Source organism: Rutidosis leptorrhynchoides, chromosome 4 (assembly GCF_046630445.1).
Source record: "Rutidosis leptorrhynchoides isolate AG116_Rl617_1_P2 chromosome 4, CSIRO_AGI_Rlap_v1, whole genome shotgun sequence".
In the NCBI taxonomy this organism is placed as follows: Eukaryota; Viridiplantae; Streptophyta; class Magnoliopsida; order Asterales; family Asteraceae; genus Rutidosis; species Rutidosis leptorrhynchoides.
The window spans coordinates 45832639-45857085 of record NC_092336.1 but is presented as its reverse complement, the minus strand read 5'-3'; the positions used below and the strand labels follow the sequence as shown (position 1 = coordinate 45857085).

Here is a 24447-nt window from a genome sequence, read left to right as displayed (position 1 = left end):
GGGGTCCGAGAGGATGATCCAAGATGCGTGTTCAATGGGGTATTGTATATGTTTGGAGGGCTATTGAAGACGTTCTGATGGGTATTGTAGACGTTTTGATGGGTAGTGCATGTGTTTCGAGGGGTACTGTATGTGTCTTGAGGGTTATGATAGGTTTGGCGAGGATCATGATAATGCGCCTGATCACCGTAATCATTAGACGGGAACTCAAAGTTTTGTGACGGATAGTATTCAAATGGAGCACCTGGCTGTTGGTGATACGCCTATGAAAGTAGCTGATGTGGCATGTCATAAAATGCTTGCGGGTTAGGTTGACTGTTTGGTTGCATTTGTGCAAATGCCATATCTTGCATCTTCCAAAGCCCTTCCTCCTGTATATAGTTAAAAGTAAACTAATATTATAACAAAAGTTTATCGATCGTGAGGTTATTATTTTTAAATAATTAAAATATCACACAATTGTTACTTACATAGACATTAGTAGTCCCTGCCCAATTAGGATATGTGTTGGTGCCCTCGTCGATTCCTGGATCTGTAATGTGCACAACAGTGCGAGTCTTGTACCAGTCATAGTAATCCCTACTGACACCCCCACCATCTCTACCAACAAATAAACGGTTCGCTCGGTCATTCCATTGTGCGATGTACGTGACGTGGGGGGCAATAGTCCTCAGATCAGCACTTCTTTTCATGCAAAGGTTTATTTTGTGTAAATAATGATGCGTCTGAGCGGGAAGCAAGTGTTCAACACCTGGAATTGGCTGACCCCATCCAAAATGCCTGCAGACCCGATCCGGTAGATGTGTCTCAACAGTAGCCCAGAATATAATAGCGCCACAGTATGACCATAAGGGTCTGTCAGCTGCGCATTGTTGGGGTAGTCGGGCGAATAACAAATCATCATAGGGTTGCCATATAAACTGCATCAACATATTATAATACTTAATAAATGTTTTGACTTTAACATAGCTTCTATAGTTTCACACCAAATAAATGTTACATGTCTAAGCGTTAACGCCGAAAGTAGGGAGCGAACCGTAGACAATACGTGTGCTGGCGTATTTTTGTTAGTCCGTTTACCATGCCACCTACATATGAATAACACATACAAATGAATATAGTTACAATAACTAAAGGTTTAAAGTTACAGTGATCTTTTACCTAGAACCATAGGGTGCTCGAATCAGTGGAATCTGGTTCGGTGGCAGGTCCGCTGGAATCTTTCGTACATCATTTTTGAGAATTGGCGTTAGGGATGGAATTCGTTCATACACCCACTGTTGTACTAAAAGTAGCGAACCATTAATGGCCTTGGCTTCATAGTTTGTGGCCGCTTTACACAAATTTCTATAAAGATGTGCGAGAACCGCTCTACCCCAACTTATACGATTAGCTGGACTCAAGTCCAGGATGGTATGCAAGAAACTCAAAGGGACATCGTATGCATTAGAATCAGAAAATAGAACGCCACCCATCATAGCTAAAATATATACTCTAGCCCGCTGTTGGTGAGACTCGATAGTGTCTCCAACAACTTCTTCCAACTCCGCCATTAAAACAGAAATTAATATCCTCCCTTTCTTTATACCCCTATCACCAATAGCCTGAGGAGCGATCCCTAAGTAGGTAACGACAAACGGTATCCAATCGCTATCATTTGTTTCATACCAAATACCGGAGAATACATCCCCGTCTATTGGTAAACCAAATGAAACATGAACGACTTGCAACGTTACAGTTGCTTCTCCTACATATATTAATATGGATTATATATATATATATATATATATATATATATATATATATATATATATATATATATATATACACACACACATATGTATATGTATATGTACATATGTATATGTATAGGTACATATGTATATGTATATGTATATGTACATATGTATATGTATATGTATATGTACATATGTATATGTATATGTACATATGTATATGTATATGTACATATGTATATATATATATATTCGTAATTACTATTTTAATAAGAAATATCTAATATATATATATATATATATATATATATATATATATATAGGGGCTGGATCAATGGAAAAGTAACCAATCGGGGGGAAGCGGGGGGAAGCAAATTTTTTTTTTTTCGTTTTTTTGGAATTTTTTTTCCGGAATCAAGATCACACGAAAATATGAACATTTAGAAAAGACAATTCGTGATGAATATTATTATTTTGGCGGGAAAACGATCGACAAAAATAACATTCAAGATAATATTGTTCGTGAAGAATATGAACGTTTTTTTCTTCTTCATGTTTTGTGAAGTAAAATTTGGCCAGATTTAGAGTTTAGGGTTTAGGGTTTGGTGTTTTGGGTTTATTCCATAAACCCAAAACACCAAACCCTAAACCCTAAACTCTAAACCGTTTGTGTTAAAAACTCAATCTAAATCCTAAATCTAAACCCTAAATTTCTAAACCCTATAACCTTAATATCTAAACCCTAATATCTAAACCCCAATAGCTAAAACCTCAACATACGCTCGAAAAACACGATAATTGTTATATATTACTTCTTCGAGCGTTTTCCCGTCAAAATAAAACATTTATCACAAAGTGTCTTTATTAAATGTTCATATTTTCATCCCATCTATAATGTTCGTGAACAAAGTTTTTTCAAAAAACGAAAAAAAAAGTTTTTGCTTCCTCCCGCTTCCCCCAATTGGTTACTTCCCTCTTGATCCTACCACTATATATATATATATATATATATATATATATATATATATATATATATATATATATATATATATATATATATATATATATATATACGTATATATATATATATATATATATACGTATATATATATATATATATACGTATATATATACGTATATATATACGTATATATATATATATACGTATATATATATATTATTAGATATTTCTTATTAAAATAGTAATCACGAATATATATATATATATATATATATATATATATATATATATATATATATATATATATATATATATATATATATTATACTTGACTAAATTAATGATATATATTACGAATATATAATAATATATATTGAAATAAATAATTAATATATATAAGGTAATGATTTTGTACCAATCGTTAAATGAAACGTATGCGTCTCCGGGCGCCATCTTTCAACCATAGCAGTAACAAGTGACCAATCGAGTCTTTGTTTACCCAATTTACAAACTAAATCTAACCCCAGATTATCAAGATACACCTGCACCCTCTCATCAATTGTTTCGTTTTGTAGCCTTGAAATATGCTGCCAAAAGCTCAGATCAGCTCTTCTTGGTTTGATCAAAAACTCCTCGTCAAGCTTCTTTGTAAATAGTGCATATGATCTATGATTCCTTTCCGCTTGTAAAAACAATAAAGAACTATCAATCGGCTCCGATCTAACACGTACTTGGTTCGTTTGAGCCATTTTTTTTTTTGTTAAAAACCAAAGGGTTTTTCGATTTTTTTTTTTTTTTTTTTTTTTTATAACTTGGGATGTGTTTTGTGTGTGTGAGCCGAAGTATCAGAGTTCGGATTTATACAGATTCCAAAACCGAAGTTTGAAATTTCGGTTTCCACGTGGCCACTTTTCATTCGCCAGTTTTGATTTTTACGGATTGTGGTTATTTATTGGGGATAAAATTACAGTAAATGGAGTAGCTGGAATTTAAAGCAAAACCGAAGTTTGGAACTTCGGTTTTGACACGTCCCAGTCCAGTCATCAAGTCAACAGGCTAAACAAATAAAGCATCAAAACCGAAGTTCCAAACTTCGGATTTGACCAAAACCGAACTTTGGAACTTCGGTTTTACCATTTTCAAAATAATTTTTGAAATATTTCCATATTTGCAAGTCTCTTAAAAAAATTACTATTTAAAAAAAAAATCCCTATATGAAGTAATTAACCCAATTAATTAGCTCTTGATCGATGTTGAAGATATTAGTTGTCTAATATCCCAGTATACTTTGACACTTCGATTAACATGATCCAAAATATGACTTAAATCGAGTAAGTACGTTGAACTTGTTCTCTTGCTATTAGGTAATTATTAATTAAGCCTTCAAGCTTTTAAATTAGTGTCCCTGACGTTAATTACGCACAAGCTATTGATCAACAATAAGTAATATATATACAAGGATTTGACAATTGTATGCAATTGCATGCAAGTTTCTCTGGTTAACTCGTGAATAAACATATAAACCTACCATCTAGCTAACGATAAAACTGAATTTTATATGCCTGTCTAAATTAAAGGGTACATTTGAAAATATACATTTTGAGAATGTTTAATATTTACAATGTAGCTCATTGGTTGAAAAATAATTCACTTAAATCGAGTATACATCTAACTAAAATATATGTTCTCCCCACCTATGGGAGGCCCGGAGAGAGAGCAAAGTGATCGACCGCTTAGAGCCCACGATTTTCAGGGGCCCAAAATTTTAATATATTACTGATATAATCGAAGATTTGAGATGTCGTGGAACTAAAAAAACACAATTGAAGCAGCAAAGATAAAATACAATAGGTCCAAAAATAACAATTAAAGGCCTCAGAAAAAAGAGAAATCAAAGTCTACTAGCATTTTAGCAAGATTGAAATGACCTTTTTTAAATAGTTTATATTATTCGTTAGGGTCATTTTCTCCACCTCGTTCTAGGCCCATAAATTCTCGGGACCGGCCCTGTCCCACCCACCAAAATATGAAAAAATTTATCTATTTATCCAGGTCTTAAAAAATATTCCTTTAACTTAAGAAAGCTTTATGATTGTTGATGGATTTTTACCATTTTATATGAGATAGAGAACCAAAACTTACTTTATTACAATTACATTACGATTACAATTACAATTACAATTACAATTAAAATAAAAGTATATATGAATATAATAAATATTTTAGACAACAAATAATAAAAACGTTGTACTCCGTACTAAAAAATCTTTCATCCGCCTAAGGCCAATGGACAAATAATGTTGATCTCCATAATACGATGCGTACACGATCGACAACTTAAAATACAATTAGTTAGCAATCCTCGTTAAACTAAAACCACACGATTTATTCGTCCTGTTTAGACTAATATTTAGTAATAGTGAAAGCAAGAAAAAAACGACCATGAATTAGTCGTCATGTTTATCAGCGATGACGGTTTGACGCAAGAATATAAGAAAAATGGGAATCTTAAAAAGTCCGGTTAAGATGAAGATATTAATTAAATATAGGTCGGCAGCCGCCAACTCAATCTTAGCCACTGATCAGATCAACCAAAGCCGTTGGCAAAACGATGGCCGTTGATTTATACGTTACGTTCTTGCAAAGTTTAATATGGTCGGAAAGTAACAAATCAGAGGATCCTAACCATACACGTGGGATACGTACCCTTTCCCTCACGTGGAGGGAATTGCATTTCCAACACAATTTCCAAATTACCATTTTTTTTTTCTCCATTATAAAAAAAAAAAAAAAAAGTTTTAAATAGTCCAATAGCAATACAGCTTCATACATCACGAGCTTTATGAGGTTAAGCTTTATTTGCATATAGCAATCTGTTAAAGTCTGTAATGAATCTAAGAGCGCATTTAATAAAACTATATGATCTAGTGCTGAATGATTTAGAATCTGAATGGTCCAGAGCTTCTGAATAAAGTTTGCTCTGAATGAAAATAAATTCTTTGATAATCATTTAGAATTAACGATGTGAACTGACTAAAACTACCTTTTAAAACGGGAATAGGCTAAAAGGTTGGGTTTTTTTCAATCATTTTTCTTATGGCTTTCCCGGGTGGTGATTAAACGAGTAGATAGCCGTTTACTTTGTCGTTGAATGCTCAACAATGTATCGTCTATCCTCTCGGCTTGTCTTCAAGTTCATTAGCCTTTCGGGGAAAAAATTTGGAAAATGGGTTTTTTCCCAACTTCCATATTCTTTTGTTGTATTTTTTTTTTCCCTTTCTTCCTCAAGTGTATTTTAATATGGATGTGTATCAGGCCTCCTGTGTTGTTTAGTATTTTATCCTGTGTATAGGCTCGAGTAGTTCAGGAGCTCCTTTGGAGTTTCCGCCTTGTATTTGTTTGTGCTTTTTTAATAAAAGATTGATCTTTCAAAAAAAAAAAAAAAAAAAAAAACGTGTGACATGAATAGAAAATTCAATATACTTGTTAGTTAGGTGATCATGATATTTTGAGGATAATATTATAGATAATTTAGGCTCTTAATAGTTAAGAGAGTGTTTCATCTCTGAATGGTTCAGAGCTGAATTATGAACCATTCAGCACCATATGTCATTCAGAGGTTAGAAATAAACACACTGAATGATGAATGATTCAGCATTCGGTGTTGAACCATTCCATTAAGAGACAAACAAACGCACCCTAAGGAGGAGGTCAAATCGAGCGTTAGTGTTGACGACACTACTACAAAAAACTACTTTAGAAACCTGTTTTTAACACTTTAGAAACCGGTTTTAAAACCGGTTTGTATTGGGTGGGGTTTATAAAGTTATCAAGAAACCGGTTTCTATTCGTAAGGTTTAGAGACCATTTTATAATAAGCTAACCGGTTTTAATAACTCTTTAAAAACCACTAGCACACTTTTATTAACCGGTTTCTAAAATTACATGTAATGCTGCATCTGTTATTTGGCATTTGCTGATATATTATTATTATTATAATTTATAATTTATATTTATATATTTAATATATATATATATATATATATATATATATATATATATATATATATATATATATATATATATATATATATTATAGAATATTTAATTTATATTTATATATACACAATCACATAAGCCTGAAATTAAACTATTTACACATTCTGCAAAATTTGTGAACAAAAACAAATCATCATCCATCATCCATCATCCATCCATATATATTATAAAAACGTAAACTGTTCCAGGGTCATTCTAGTACACAAAACAACTTCTTAAATGAACAAAAGTACTACATATTACAAGTCTTCACAAAATGAGAGAGCCAGAAACCAACAACATTGTTTATGTCTTTCACTTCCAACGATTTTGCCTCCCAAGGGATCTGTTACATACATTAAAAATATATAAGAATTGTTACGCAACAAAGGAAAAAGTGGTTTGCATTGTTCTTTACATATCGGCCTAAAAGATTTAATAAAGACTCTTACCACTTGCGGAAAGTTTTTTTGATGAGTTTTGATAAACTCTTGCATCCACCACATCACATAGTAGCCACACTCCCAATCTCCATCTTGTTGGTGGCACTAATTTTAGAAGAACATATATACACATTAATAAATAACACACATCAACTTATATGCAAATAGATTAAGGGTACCAGTATTAAGCATAACAAATCATACCATACTAAAGTTGACCCAAAACTGAAAGAATATGACCAAAAAATACACCTATAGTGTGTATGTACGTATACAACTAGATAATTTACCTCGGGGAAAATCCAACGAATATCTTTTAGTATCCTAAAATCAAAGTATTCAATAGATGTGTGTTAGAATTTATAAACAAATTAACTTTTTATTCATATAAATAACTAAAACTTACAGTTGCAAAGGTTGATCAAGTGAGTAGCTATTCTCATCGTTCATTTCCTGGAATTTTGATTTGAGCGAATCTAATATGTACACCGTGTTGTTGCGGGGACATATTATGAACAACGACCAATGATTGCTAATAAAAACTTAGCTATTTTAGTATACCCAGTTAGATACATAAAATTGAAAGAAAAAAAAACGTAGCTTACGATACTTACTTTTCAATGAAGGGTGCAAGAAAAAATGTTGTATCCTTTTCGCAATAGTTGATTGCACTGTGAAGATAATCAGTGACCTTAAACATATCAGTATCACATTGAATGCCTGCAATATCATATGGGTTCAAGAACTCACATCTATATCCCGTCTTCTTTCGAAAATCCTTATGTAACAACCTACAAGAGTGTTATAAAATAAAATATAAAGATTTATTAGAAAAAACAGGACTATCCATTTATTGATGTATGAAACGATAAAAAATGTACTCACATAGTAAAATACGTTATAATAGATAAATCGAGCCACCCGTTTGTTAGCAGACACATAAGATCATCTGAAGTAACAGCAAAATGCTTACACACATTGTGCCCAAAGACCTCCTCAACAGAAAGAGCAACACCCGACCTAGGATTTGGTCGTTTCATCCAACGGTCAAAGAAATCATAAATATACGGAGGTTTTTTCTTGTATATCATTTTTCGATGTTTTTCCAATTCCTGTAAATCAAGTTGATGGTTTGAATTACTGAGTTTCAATAACAAACTGTATCCAATCTCTTTCTTCTAAAAACCTGTAAACGAAAAAAGGTCTTTTTCCCTTGCGCATGAACTTATTCCGGAGTGTCGTTTTAAAACTTTTCCACCTTTCGCCGCATATCCTGAGTGTGGTAACTTTTGCTTTATCGTTTTGAATTCCCCAGTATCTCTGTTTATATAAAAGAAAAAAGTAATAAATGTTAATGCATATATTTATTAAGATAACATTAATGTAGTTATAAAACTTGAATATCTGTTACTTTAATTTTCTTCCACAATTCTTCTTTTTGAGGTTTTGGAACCTTGCGCCAATCATCAATACATATATTAATTGCCCTCCTTGAGTAGCTTCCACACTTAAGCCCAAACCTAACTTGATTCGGTCCTATAGCTTGCCCTAATTTATTGAACTCAACTTCTCTTTTTCCTTTAAAATTTTTCAATGTGGTTGTTCCTCTCGTTCTTGTTTTTTTTTGTTGTGGTCGTTCTTCTTCGAGTTCATCTTCACTAGATGTGATATGTCCTTCATAATCACTAGATTCATATTCAAGTTCAGAATCCTGAAACATAGTCGTCATTGTTATCAAATAGAAAAGCAATGGACAAACTATCACAAGTATTTATATTTTATGACAAACAAAGATTGCAACAATAAAGTAAACAAAAACAGAATGCTTATTTAAACATACCATATGGCTGTAGTTGTAAGATGGCAGCAACACAATTAATTAACTCACTTGGAACAACTGTAAATGCTAATATTAGAATTTCTGTAAAAGGGAAAAAAGAAATATTACAAACAACGAACCACAACCTTTTAAAATATTATACTTGTATCAATAATTTTTTTACGATTCAAGTTTCTTTAAATCCATTTGAGATGATACAAGAACCATATAGTCTCATTCATAAGTCAAAAGAGGTTAATAAATTCCAAAGCTTCAACGGATGTTAAACTTCTAGATTAAATATACACTAGAATTTTGAATTACATGAATATTCAATTAATACTCCATATTGATTAGCCAAAAAAATAACAACAATTCCTTCCTATCCTTTATCGACTGAAACTAAAAAGCTAATAACTTCACAAAAAAAAGAAAAAAAACTAATAAGCAAAAGAAGAGCTCTAGTGAATAATAATGAACAGTAACCCTAGCCTTAGAAGATTAGCAAAAAGATAAGACATGTAAATATAACAGCAATACCTTAGATAATCGACATCAAAAATTGATGAATGAGGCGGTTGATATCAAAGAAAATAAGCTGACAATGGCGGCTGCATGCAATGGTAGCAAGAGGTAGGTTTGACAATGGAATGGAGTGATGAACGGTTTCAAATGGAGTGGGGATTTTGGGGAAAATTAGGGGGATTTTGTTTCTGAAAATTTTCGTTTTCCCGGCATAAATTGGAAAATACAGAGTAAAATGATCTAAATTACGCGGTTTATTTATTTATATTTAATTTTTAGATTCACAATTTGTTACTCCGTATTTGTATTTTGTATAAGACAATAACTAAACCAAAACTATTATATAGTCCGTACCTAAAACAAAATGTGATTCAAGTTTTTCTATTATTAAAGTAACATTATATTTACTTTTTATTTCTGATTTTAATAAAATAACACTAGCACTAATACATATGCAACTATTATATAATAAATATAAATAAATATAAGTTTGATAACATGAGAAAAAATATACCGTCATTTTGAACGGGGTGTATCAATCCATAAACCTTCACTGTGATCAGTTATCAAGTACATGGTATGATCAATAACGTCATTTATCGGTTCAACTCCGATAGAAAATGGAGGTAGCTCATCAAACTGGTCATATTCATCTTCATCTACAACATTCTCAACTCCAAGTATGCGTCGTTTACCATGAAGGACAATGTGCCATTTTGAATTTTTTGGGTCTTGAACAAAAAAAACTTGAGTGGCCTGTTTAGCTAAAATAAATGGCTCTGAAGAATAACCATTAGTGGAAAGGTTGACAATTGTGAAACCGTTACTGTCAACTTGTACACCATGTTTGTTTTCGACCCATTTACAATTAAATAACGGTATAGTGACTGTGTGATAATCCAATTCCCAAATTTCTTGAATCACGCCGTAATAAGAGTTTTTAGCAATTGTTGCCCTTACATCATGATTATTTTCATGGAGTTCCGTTGATGTGGCTATTAGAGTGACACCGCTATTTTGCATTGTACTTTTTTCATCTTGTCGATGAGTATAAAATGTATACCCATTGATATCATAGCCTTGGTATTTTGTGACCAGAATATCAGGACCGGGGCCCAAATTCTTCACTAACTGATCCTCAACGTCTATATCATTTACCCTTTTTTTCAACCATGATGAGAAATTCTTGTTATGCTCAACAAGCAACCTTTTTTCATTCCTACCCCGACTCTTGGTTTTCAATTGATTCATGTGTTCATGTATGTATGGATCAATACATGTCATGTGTTGTAGAACAGTAAAATGAGCTTGGTGAATTTCATCTTCTTCAACAACTACCACTTTCTTGCTAATAGTCCCAACTCCTTGAAGTCTACCTTCATGGCGAGATTGTGGGAGCCCAATATTTCTTGCACCTGTCAGATAATCTGTACAAAATGTACTCACCTCCTCTGAAAGATATCCTTCAATAATACTCCCCTCTGGTCGAGAATAATTTCGTACATATCCTTTCAAGAAACCCATATACCTCTCAAATGGATACATATATCGTAAGAATACAGGACCACATGCCTTTATTTCATATATAATATGAGATACAAGGTGAACCATGATATCGAAAAATGAGGGAGGAAAATACATTTCAAGCTGGCAAAGAGTGATGATAATATCTTTTTGATACGTATCCAGCACCTCGGGATCAATCACTTTCGAATGAATCATGTTAAAAAATAAACAAAGCTTTGTGATAGTGTGTCGGACGCCGTTTGGAAGTATGTCACGAATTGCGATAAGAATCATTTGTGTCATCAAAACATGACAATCGTGAGACTTCATTCCGAGTAATCTATTGTCTTTTAATGACACCAACCTTTTAATGTTAGCAGAATACCCAGATGGGACCTTAATTCCATGCAAAGTTTGACAGAATTTTGTTTTTTCGGTTTTTGAAAGGGTGTAACAAGCTGGTGGGAGAAACGTTTTCTTTCCTCTATAGTCGGGTTGAAGCTCCGTTCGAATTTTCATTTCCTCAAAGTCCTTTCGAACATTAATTCCGTCTTTTGTTTTTCTAGGAATGTTCAATAACAACCCTATTAAACTATCACATACATTTTTTTTTCAATATGCATAACATCAATGCAATGGCGGACCTGCAAATGTTTCCAATATGGCAACTTCCAAAAAATAGACCTTTTTTTCCAAAGTCCTTTTTCCCGACTTACACTTTTTTTTTACCAAATACGGTGTTTATGTGTTCTACTTTTGAGAATACAGTTTCGCCATCAGAAGGTGGTCGCAAGGTTCCTTTTTCACACTTACCATCAAACAACTCTTTTTTTCTACGGTATGGGTGATTCTTAGGAAGTCCTTTACGATTCCCATGTAAGCTGGTTTCTTACAGTTTGTCAACCATATAGATGATGTCTCATCTTCACAAAGGGGACATGCCTTATACCCTTTCGTTGAATATCTCGATAAATTTCCGTAGGCTGGAAAGTCATTGATCGTGCAAAAAATGATAGCCCTTAAATTGAAATTCTCACGTTTATACGAATCATACACTTGGACGCCCGGAGACCACAATGTTTTTAAGTCATCAATTAACGGAGCCAGATAAATGTCAATATCGTTCCCAGGTTGTTTTGGACCCTGGATCAACAATGACATCATGATGTACTTTCGTTTCATGCATAACCAAGGTGGAAGATTATAAATACATAAAATAAAAGGCCAAGTGTTGTGACGACTGCTCATGTTACCAAAAGGATTAATTCCGTCAGTACTAAGACCAAATCGTATATTTCTAATCTCATCTCCAAAATCTTCATTATCATCAATATTCCTCCATTGAGGAGAATCAGCAACATGTCATAATTTACCATCATTTTTACGCTCATCGGCATGCCAACGCAACAATTTTGCATCGTTAGCATTTGAAAATAATCTTTTTAATCTTGGTATGATAGGTAAATACCACAAGACTTTAGCTGGAGGCCCATTTTTCTTCACATCACTGCTAATTTTTGTTTCCCTTTTTGACTTATACCTCGATGTACCACATATCACACATTTATGCAGGTCTTTATACTCATTTCTATACAACATACAATCATTTGGACATGCATGTATTCTTTCGACTTGCAATCCCATTGGGCACAACATTTTTTTGGCTTGGTATAATGAAACGGGCAACTCATTGTCATCGGATAGCATTTCATGTAATAATTTCAAAAGTTCGGTGAAACTTGTATCACTCCAACCATTATTTGTTTTTAAGTTTAACAATCTCAACACAGCTGAAAGTTTGGAAAATTTCGTACACCCGGTATATAATGGTTTTTCAGAGTCGACAAACATTTGTTGAAATTTATCATAATTGTTTTCATCAATATTACCATCCACATCCACATCATGTAACATATCATCAAGATTATCTATATAATCATCCATGTCGGAATCGAAATTAATATCCACATCATTGTCATTAGTAGCGTTGTGATCAGTATTACACTTATCATCGATTGGGTTATCACTTAAGAATTCTCCATGCCATGACCAACAAGTATAGTCTTCCACAAATCCATCTACTATAAGATGTTGAGTAATTACACTACTATCAATATAACTGTCGAAATTTTGACAGTTTTTACAAGGGCAAGAAATTTTCTCGTTGCCTTTATTTACCCGATCAGCTTCTGCAACTTCCATAAAATTATTCAACTCTGCGAGATATTCTGAAGTATGACGTGGTATCTCGTACATCCATGTATTTCGATTCATCTGAGAGTATAAAAAATAATTTTAATATAATCCATGCAACATATGTGTTATTCATACATCCATCTATTAGCAGTTTACATACTTGATTTTAAAATTATCTATTTTATTACTAAATTTATAAATTTATATTTTAATGATCCGTATTTCTATGTAATCAAATTATTCACAAATTGTAATGTTTAGATTTGTGTTAAAAAAATTGATTATGCGTTTAAAAAAATCAGAATAACAAAATCAGTTGTATCAAAACGTGGTGTAAATGAAAGGTGTTTGTATTTGATTATGCAGTTTGATATCGCTATAAACACATAATCAGTTTTTTGAGTGTTTGAAAAAAAATCAGAATATTCAACATTTATTTGGTAAAATAACTAAAGTAAACATCTTGTTGTTGAATTAAGTTTGCATGTAAATATAATACTTAATATTATCATTATTTGTTATTCTTTATCATAAAAAGGTGTAAAAGATTTCGATTGTTTTTTACAATTAATTTAATTTTAAGCTAACTTAATCAATGATTTCATGTACGATTACTTTTTTACGTATTATGTCAAGTGACATGAATTGTCTCGTGATATAATATAAAAAATATTAATATTAATTATATATATATATATATATATATATATATATATATTATAAATTATGTTTATAGTTATAGTATTACGAATTTTAATAAATAATATAATAATGATATATAATATATATTACAGTATATATAGTAATAGTAATACATATTGAACCAGGGATGTAACAAATAAAAAAGATATAATAACGTGAATTTTAGCTTTGCAATATGTATACAATATACTGATGGGCACTTTCATAATTTGATCGAAACATACTATTAAATCTAAAACCACGTTTGGGTGCAGTAACAACATGCCTACTTCTCTAATTTGCGATTTGATGTTTTCATATCATAGATAATTGATTTTAAAACTTGTTTTACTAAACACTATAAACTAATTATTTACAACCTCAAAACGTAATAATCAAATAATGACCTTTAAATTTTATTCTCACACACATATATCAGTTTAATCACTTTAGAATATGATATATTAATGAATTGAAATTTAGATACCTTTCGGAGATCCCAAACTAATCGCTTAATCACGTACTCTAGAAAAAATAGTCTTCCTGTCTTTTTTACGGTCCACCTAAACAACGAACCAATTAAATTAAATATACATACTTCTATTTTCATAAATAGTATATATATATTCATATGTATTAATATATATAAATATATATATATATATATATATATATATATATATATATATATATATATATATATATATATATATATATACATAATAATTAATAATATATATAAAAAATAACTAACATTCAATGGGTCTAGTTTCATACCTCAAACTGCAAATGAAAATTTCACGAGAATAAATTTATTGATCGAAGATATATGATTTTTTTCCAATGAATACACGTATATATAAAGTCTAATAAGTATACAAGTCTAATGATGATAAGTATAGACTATTAAAAAAAGACTCCCTAATTAGTTAGGACTTGGTATTTGAACTTATCTAAAATTGGAAGATATCTGATAACTAGATAATATTGAGTATAGTAAATTAAATTTATTATTTGCTTGTATAGGGAATATAATTAAATTAAAGGTACGTGAGAAATTGTGAACATGTAACAAGCGGAAATAAATTGTTGATTTTTTTAGACACCGGTTTAGCTTAAATATGTGGTGGTCTCTAAAATTAGGCATAGAAAGCTGTTTATTAAAAAAACCGGTTCTTTTAGCTTGAAGGAAAAGAGACTGGCTAATTACTTTGTAACCACTTTCTTTAACTCTTTAGAAACCATTTTTAAAAAAAATCACTAAAACCGGTTTTTATTGGGGGTTTCTATTGTATTTTCTGTAGTAGTGCGAGAACTTTTATATTATATATAATTAAATATTTTCCATTACATATTCACACAACAGTGTTACATTGGAAACAAACAGTTTACAAACAAAAGACTAGATTAGAGTTATGGTTTTCAATCATATCTACAAACGAACTTTCTTCCCCCAAAACCCTAGCATGAAATTATCCACAACATGTAGGGGAAGACGTGAAAAATTAGCACAAAGCTAAGTCAATGAAATTTAGTAACAAATCTATCATACAACACCAATCATGCATCTGTCTATAAAATTTCTAACACCAATTAAAACAATAGCATCATGGGGATCGACGGCTTGTACGAGCCTGCAACCACTGTCGGATTGGGCTAGAGCTTACTGATAGTCCTTCCAACTGAATCAACTGCATAACTATCTAGACACAACACATGCGTCCTTCTAGGTTATATTGCACAGATAGTAGTACTTGGACTCAACCTGACTCGATTGACCTCATGTGGACCAAATCTTCCTGAGTCGGTCAATCCCCAACCTTCTTGGCTTGGTTGGTGCTTATGTGACAATCCGAAAATTTTCGACCAAATTTAAAACCAAACTCACGATACGATTTCATAATTCTGACATGATAAGCAAAGTCCGTTATGTTGCGTCTCAAAATTTTTGAACTATTTCCGTACATTCAATTGACTTCGACCATTTCCGGCGATTCACGAACAATTGTGTGTAAATAAAAATGTGTGTGTGTATATATATATATATATATATATATATATATATATATATATATATATATATATATAAACATAAATATAAGTATATATATATAATAAATTGAAATAATAAAATACAAGTTCATCATTAGAATTAAATATGTAAAATAATATACAAAAATAATTAAGTTGTTATTAAAATGAATATATATATGATTTCTATAATTATTATTATATTATGTATAAATATTAAATATTCAAATATGTTATTATATAATATAAGTATTACATAATTAATAATATGTAAGGTTAATATATTAAATTTTATTACAAGTTAAAATATAGTTGTTATACTAATTATTACTTTCATTATTATTATTAATATTAATATTAATATTAGTATTATTATCAGTATTATTAAATATATGGACATGAAATTTGATACGCATAATTTGTTATATTAATACCATCATTTTTATCAATATTAATATTATTAATATCATTATTATTATTACTGAAATTATAAAAATTATTAAAATTATTGATATTTTTATTAAAATACAACTTATTATTAATATCATTATTTCTCTTACTTTTTATTATACTTATTAATATTATCATTATTTTGATTTTGATATTATTATTATTATTATTATTATTATTATTATTATTATTATTATTAATTCTGTTGTTATTATTATTAGTATTTTTATTTTTATATTATTAATATATTTATATTTATTAATTAATAATAATAAATCAAATAAAGCAGATAAAACGAAATCTGTAGTATATCGACATCAACTTTATTTTTTTTCTCTACTTCATGTCCTTCCTTCTCTGTTTGGAGATTCCTTGTCGACCACCATTACTAAATAACAAACAAGTATACTGCTTCATTATTCGATTAACCTAATCATTATCATTTATATAACTGCTATTAACCACTGCTAATGGGAAATCAAAATAGAAATATCATAAACATACCGTTTTCTTCTGTTCGTGTCACTTTAATCAAAAGCTTGATTACGAATCGTTTTTCAAAAATCTATAAATGTAGTATGGTTAGGAACCTTTTACTCAAACTATCTGAAAAATTTCAACCTTCAATTCTTCGAATTGAGTACGAATTTTGAGGTCAAAGTTTCAAATTAAAAAGTCAAACGAGTGTTCTTTGATCAAATTCGAGATACATGTTACAATTTAAAGTTAATTGATGATTCATAGAGTTTCTATGAATGATTTAGAGCATATCTCATGTGGAAATCAGAATCCAAAAGTGCCTAAAAATTTAAATCACAATTTGAGTTTGCTTATGAACTTCGCGATGCTGCAGCTTCCTTTTTCTTTTTCTTTTTCTGTTATGTAAACCAAACAACCACATTTGATCGTTTTCTGTATCATTTGCACCTCCTAATTCAAGCTTTAAATTAGCTGTTGTGATTATTAATGGGTTTTGGATGGAGTAAATTTTTTAAGAAGAAGAAGAAAATAGAAACAGTTGTATTATGGGTTATATATAAATGATTTGGGATATAAATCAGAAAGACAGTGGTAGACGAATGGTTTAGGGAGTGTTCAGGTGAACGAGAGATCGTGGGTTCGAGCCTGGGCGTTGGCAATTTTTTTTTTTAGCTATGTCTTCAAAGGTTGTGCTTCCTTTTTATTATTGGTTGTGCTTCCTTATTATTATTATTATTATTATCATTATTATTATAATTATTATTATTATTATTATTATTATTATTATTATTATTATTATTATTATTATTATTATTATTATTATTATTATTATTATTATTATTATTAATATTATGGTTATGATATTATGATATAAAGGATGATTAAATCATTAAATAAGTTAATTATGAATGATATTATAAGTATTATGATTTTAGTTATTATTAAGATTAATATTATTATTATTATTAACATTATTATTAGTATTATCATTAAGAATATTATTAGTGTTATCATTATTATTAAAATTATCATTAATATTAAAACTATCATTATATTTAAAATTATCATTTTTATTATCATTATTATTATGGTGATTATTTAATATCATTATTATTACTTTTACCATTATTATTATTATTATAATTATATTATTATCATTATTATTATTAGTAGTAAAAATTACTATTATTATAATTATTATTACTATCCATATTATTATTTTAAATTTATAATTTTTATTAAAATTAATATTATCATTAAAATTAACATTTTTACTAAAGTTATTAATTTATTATCATCAAAACTATCAATTTATTTAAAAATTAACATTTTCATTATTATCACTATCATTATTATTATTATTATTATTATTATTATTATTATTATTATTATTATTATTATTATTATTATTATTATTATTATTATTTTTATTATTATTATTATTATTATTATTATTATTATTATTATTATTATTATTATTATTATTATTATTATTATTATTATTATTATTATTATTATTAACATTCTTATCATTATCAGTACTATTACAAATAAATATTTTTATATTAAAATACATTACAATGATATTAATGTTACATATCACTATATTATTATTCAAATGATATTAATTAAACTATATGAAAAAGATATCAATTAATATATAAATATATATTTTTATCATATATAAACCTTAATATAAATTTTATTAATAATATGTTATAACGAGTGATAAATAAAAGTTATATAAAATATACAAATCAAATATACCAATATCTATATAATATATAATATAACAAGTATATTATTAATAATAATATATATAAACTTGTTCGATTACGATTATGTTTTAATATATATACCTGATATAGGTTCGTGAATCCGAGGCCAACCCTGCACTTGTTCAGTGCCGTCATATGCATAATTACTACGAAATACAGTATCGTGAGTTTCATTTACTGCCTTTTTAAATGCTTTTGCAATATATATTTTTGGGACTGAGAATACATGCGCTGTTTTTATAAATGTTTGACAAAATAGACACAAGTACTTGAACTACATTCTATGATGAATTATTATACCGCGTATCCCTTTTTGTTTAGCTTGGTAACCTAAGAATTAGTGAACCAGTCCACTAATTGACGCGAATCCTAAAGATAGATCTATGGGCCTTGACAAGCCCCAGTCAGAGAATTTGAACTGCTTTAGTACTTCGAGGTTTATATTATATACAGACGAGGTGCCTGTATGGGGATATGCTACATGCATTTTTGTTAATGTCGGTTACCAGGTGTTCATCATATGAATGGATTTTACAGCAGTGAGCAGACCTGCACTTTATTATGAAAATGAAATCTTGTGGTCTATTAAAATTATGGAAATGATTGATTATAATAAACTAATGAACTCACCAACCTTTTGGTTGATACTTTTAAGCGTGTTTATTCTCAGGTGTTAAAGAAATCTTTCGCTGTGCATTCGCTCATTTTAAAGATATTACTTAGAGTCATTTATGGCATATTTCAAAAGATGTTTAATTCGAGTCGTCGAGTTCAACAAGATCATTATTAAGTCATTTATAATTTGGATATATTATGAGATAGTATGCATGCCTGTCAACTTTCGATGAAATGAAAGTTTGTCTTTTAAAAACGAATGCAATGTTTGTAAAATGTATCATTTAGAGGTCAAATACCTCGCAATGTAACTGTTGTCAAAGCTAAGGGGTATAAAATACTATTAAATTTTACAAGGAAATACTATTAAATACGATACAATTTTACACAAGATATTTATTTATTTATTGAATGGATATACTTAAACCTTGCTACAACACTTATAGGCAGTGTACCTAATCGTACAGTAGTGTAGTTTTTAGTAAGTCCGGTTCGTTCCACAGGAAAAAATCTTTTAATCAAAGCTTAACGCTATATTAGTTTTATTTTATAAAAATACAAATATATATATAAGTAATATTATTGTTATAAAATGGGGGTTTTACCGTTTAATGACCGGTTTGTCAATTTTAAAACTTTAGTCGCAGTTAAAAGCAAATGTACAATATTAAAAATAAATAAAAGACTTAATTTAAAGCGTAAAGTAAATATCGATAATGAAATTGCGAATAATAAAAGTGCGATAAAATAAACTTGCGATAATTAAAAAGTACGATAATTAAAAGTGCAATTAAATACAATAACAATAAATAAAAATGCGATAATTAGAAGTGCAATTAAATATAAAATAAAAGAAATTAAATATGAAATAAAAGAATTATGCTTATTTAAACTTCCGTAATCATGATGTTTGACGTGTTGATTTTAGTTTTATGCCCATGGGTTAATTGTTCTTTGTCCTGAATTATTTAATATGTTCATACGGATTTGTCCATAATAGTCCATCAGTCATAAATATAAAGAGCGAAAGCCTTCGTCAAATTATTCTTATTCCCGAAGTCAAATATTCCAACAACAAGGTTTTAAAACTTTGTTTAATGAATACACCAGGTTATCGACTGCGTGTAAACCAAGGTTTTACTACTTTGTTAACAATTACACCAATTACCCTTGAATGTAATTCACCCCTGTTTCAACAAGTCTATTAACTATTAATCCAGTTCGTGTCCGATAAAATGAATAATTATTGGTATTTATAGATATCCCGCCCACCGTACCCAGTCAAGCGTATGTGGTTATATATAAATACGTCGAATTATTAGTTTGTATATTAAATTAACAAGGTATTGTTTAGTTAATATAAAACTCATTAATAGCCCATAGTCTAATTTCCACAAATGTCGTTCTTTTATCTAAACCCCAATTATGGTACAAAGCCCAATTACCCAATTTTAGTAATTAGCCCAACATCATGATTACTTCGGTATTAAATAAGCATAATAATAACTTAGCTACGAGACATTAATGAAAATAATATAAACATAACTTACAATGATTAAAAATAACGTAGCGTTACACGGACAGAATTTCGACTTATACCCTTACAACATTCGCTAACATACCCTTATTATTAGGAATTAAAATTAAAATTAAAATTAAAATATAAATATATATATTTTACGTATACATATATAGAGAGAATGAATTTTTTGGATATTTATTTACGATCAGAATGCGTGAGCTTTATAGGCAGTTTCAACATTTGGGGCTCCGCGACTCGCGACCCTTTTCTTCTTCAAACTCCGCGAGTCGCGGAGATCGTATTTCCAGCCCACACATCTTTGTCTTTTAATCTGCCGACGGAATTTAATATATAAATATAATATAAATATATAATTTATATAATTAATTATATATTATATTATATTTATATACATAATTAATTTATAACTTTCGGTCCGTTGCGTCGAGCGTTGAGAGTTGACTCTGGTCCCGGTTTCGAATTTTCGAACGTCCTTGCGTACAATTTAATATCTTGTACTTTGCATTTTGAATCTTGTACTCTTGTAATTTCGAGACGTTTCTTATCAATAATTGGAACCTCTTTGATTGTATTTTGTACTTTTGAGCTTTTTGGACCTTTGCGTCTTCAATTCGTCGAATCTGTCTTTTGTCTTCACCTTTTATTATTTAAACGAATATCACTTTTAAATAGAACAATTGCAACTAAAAGCTTGTCTTTCTTGAGGAATAATGCTATGAAATATATGTTCGTTTTTAGCATTATCAAATATTCCCACACTTGAGCGTTGCTTGTCCTCAAGCAATATAGTCTTGAAATACTAGAATCACTTCTTTATTCTTCACACTTTGTACATCAGTGATTTCTATACGGCGGTATAAATAATGGTAGTAACGATATGGTTTACAGTCCCACATGACTATAAAATTTAGATCCATTAAGGAAATTGGATCTTTATGAAAACATTTGATCTTTTGAAAATTAAATCTAGCTTTTACCCTAGATAAGTTTTCCAGAATAACCCTTCACCGGTGTTTGCAAAATATTTTTGTGGGTTTGGTGGGTTTCAGATTTGAAAATTTTAGCTCAAAACTTGCGGTTTTGTGTCACCCACTTGCTAACCTTGTATTAGGAAAGCAACACGTCCAGTATACTTGCTCCGTATATTACCTTTCGGTAAACTACCGTCCGGTTGTAAAGGAAAGCGTTGAACAAGCAACTGTTAAGGCAATGTCCCCTGACATGCTTTTAATTATGGTCTATAACGTGTCGGACGCAATTACTATCCTTGGTAGGAGCAATAGTAAAGCTCACCCTTATGATTTTTCGGTCTGGCACAAGGTCATGTCTTTGACCATGCTATGCAACCACCGTTCTTACGGTTGACACCCGATTTGGTTCAGATGACCTAATGAATTCCAGGTGAATTCCTAGGATTTTACGTTCAATGGTAATGAACGCATTGAAAATGGGTTTTCAGAAAACAAATCGGTTTATAATTTGATCAAAATATTTTCTCGTTCAAGCTCGAGTTTAGATATCATCGAATTCTATGAGTTTGTAATTCTCAATCTTTAAGGTCAATCTCTAGGATTGAGTAATATCAGTCTTAAAAGCTGATTTTTGATCTTTAAGGAGATTATCCTTTCTAGGGATCTGATTCATTAGTCTTATCAAGCTAATTTGCACGGTGCCCCCCATTGTACGAGATAAATCCTTCTCATGGTTAGGATAAATCTGACCACTTGGCGACCCTGTTTTATGCTGAGGTCCGTGGATTTCCTGCTGATTTTAGTGATGACTTTTCTAGGTTTTTCGTCAACCTACAGCTGGTCTGGACGACAACTTCATGACCTAAATCAAGAAGCGCGTTTCTTTTTCGGAAGACTTTACTTCCTTTTAATGATGGAATTGATTCATCGTGTACATCCATCTCTTCTTTTATTTCATCGGGCAAAACTTTTTAGATTAGTCCAAAGCAAAAGTATTTTTAGTTATTTGTACAAAAATATGTGATATATGTTTTGAAAAACTTGGTAAATTTTCCCACACTTGGCTTTTATTTTCCTTTTTATTGCCTTTTTGTTCTCCTCTATTCCATTCTTAAATGAATTCTAACATTTTAGTTTGTTTCTCAATTTATGTCATTTCCGAGGTAACAATAATTTCGGTGTTAACACCTAGTTTTATCGTTCATAAATATGTATAAACATGATTTTGAGTTCATTTAGTTGAAAATTTTGAAAATTTTTACTAGAAGTGGGTAGTCAGTATATAAGACTAGGGCTGTTCTTTATTATCAGAGAGCACTAGATTCTAATACAACTACTGCTTTACTAGTATTTTTAATGGTAACCAAGTGTTTAAGATAAAAATTTTAAAAATCCGAAAGAATTTAACCCCTTCCCACACTTAAGATCTTGCAATGCCCTCATTTGCAAGAAATCAGTAACAATTTAAATTATTGAGGGTGATTTGTGTGAAAATGATTAAATTTTACCAAAGTTTCCAAACATATTGACGTTTGTTTGCTGAATGATAAATGGTGCATATCATTTGTTCATTCCATCTTGTTGTTATATCACATTTATTTTGCATCTTGTCGTCAAAATTAGTTGCTTTTGCTGAACTTAATGCCAGTCTTTGAAAATGCGTTGTTTTACCCTGTTGTGTACATAAGATAAACTGCAAACATATATACATATTTTTGAAGTTTGGTATATTACCCCACATTCAAACATTATTAAAATCTAAAAATAAAAATTTGTAAATTATAAAAACTAATACAATTCCAACATAAGTATTAAATGTATCAACATTATAAAATAAATAAAACTAAGTAGACTAGGGATGATACTGATACCAGTAGGGGTTCCATGCATAACCATATGTGTTATAAAATGCTTCGGCTGGGTTATACGTAGGATACGGTAGTTGGATCTCTATAGACCAGGGAGGAAATACGGGCGATGGAGTAGGAATATAGTTTCTACCTATTTGTTGGCAATAAGCTATGATTTGGTTTTAATGAACTTGTCAATCTTCAAATGCTCGATGTCTAGCATTTTCGTACTCTTGTGAAGCTATAAACCTTTGCATTTCTGTCATTTCATTTCCCCCTCCCACATTACCTGGCTGTTGGTTTCTCTCAACCTGTAGATGTCTACCATTATATCGTACTGCGGCGTTATTTCGCCTCTTCAAAACCTTCGCACCATGGTATACATTTAAACCTATTGTATCGTGGGGTTCTGGTTCTTCGATTAGTAATCCCCCCCGACTTATATCCACACCGAGATATTCAGCAATCAAAGTAATAAATATACCACCTCCTATTATACTGTGCGGTCTCATCCCCCTAACCATAGCTGATAAATAATAACCCACACAATACGGTATATTTACAGCGCTTTGTGGGTCTCGAATACACATATGGTAAAACAAATCCTGTTCATTTACCTTTTCCTTATTCTTACCTCTTTGTGTAATCGAATTAGCTAAAAACCTATGAATTACTCTTAACTCTGCTCTATCTATATCCAAATAAGAGTAATTTCCCCCTTTAAATCGGTGATGGCTAGTCATTTGACTCCATACACCATGCGTATCAAAATTTTCATCTATCTTTCTACCTTTTAGTATCAACCCTCTACAATCGGCAGATGC

The 24447-nt window shown here is 30.3% G+C and overlaps 3 protein-coding genes across 3 annotated transcripts; all 3 read right to left on the bottom strand.

The window, feature by feature from the left end:
• Positions 1-263: 263 nt before the first annotated feature.
• Positions 264-3446, bottom strand: LOC139840603 (serine/threonine-protein phosphatase 7 long form homolog). Its single transcript, XM_071830861.1, has 5 exons — positions 3113-3446; positions 1162-1693; positions 1037-1088; positions 471-920; positions 264-371 (listed from the first exon to the last, which is right to left on the bottom strand). The coding sequence occupies exons 1-5, from the start codon at positions 3444-3446 to the stop codon at positions 264-266; spliced, it is 1476 nt and encodes a 491-aa protein (XP_071686962.1).
• Positions 3447-10038: 6592 nt separating this feature from the next.
• Positions 10039-12389, bottom strand: LOC139840602 (uncharacterized). The gene is made up of 4 exons (XM_071830860.1): positions 12282-12389; positions 11842-12171; positions 11632-11672; positions 10039-11590 (listed from the first exon to the last, which is right to left on the bottom strand). Exons 1-4 carry the CDS (start codon positions 12387-12389, stop codon positions 10039-10041), a joined length of 2031 nt encoding a protein of 676 aa, XP_071686961.1.
• A 1-nt stretch (position 12390) lies between these two features.
• LOC139840600 (uncharacterized) lies at positions 12391-13302 on the bottom strand. The gene has a single exon (XM_071830859.1). It carries the CDS (start codon positions 13300-13302, stop codon positions 12391-12393), a length of 912 nt encoding a protein of 303 aa, XP_071686960.1.
• Positions 13303-24447: the final 11145 nt, after the last annotated feature.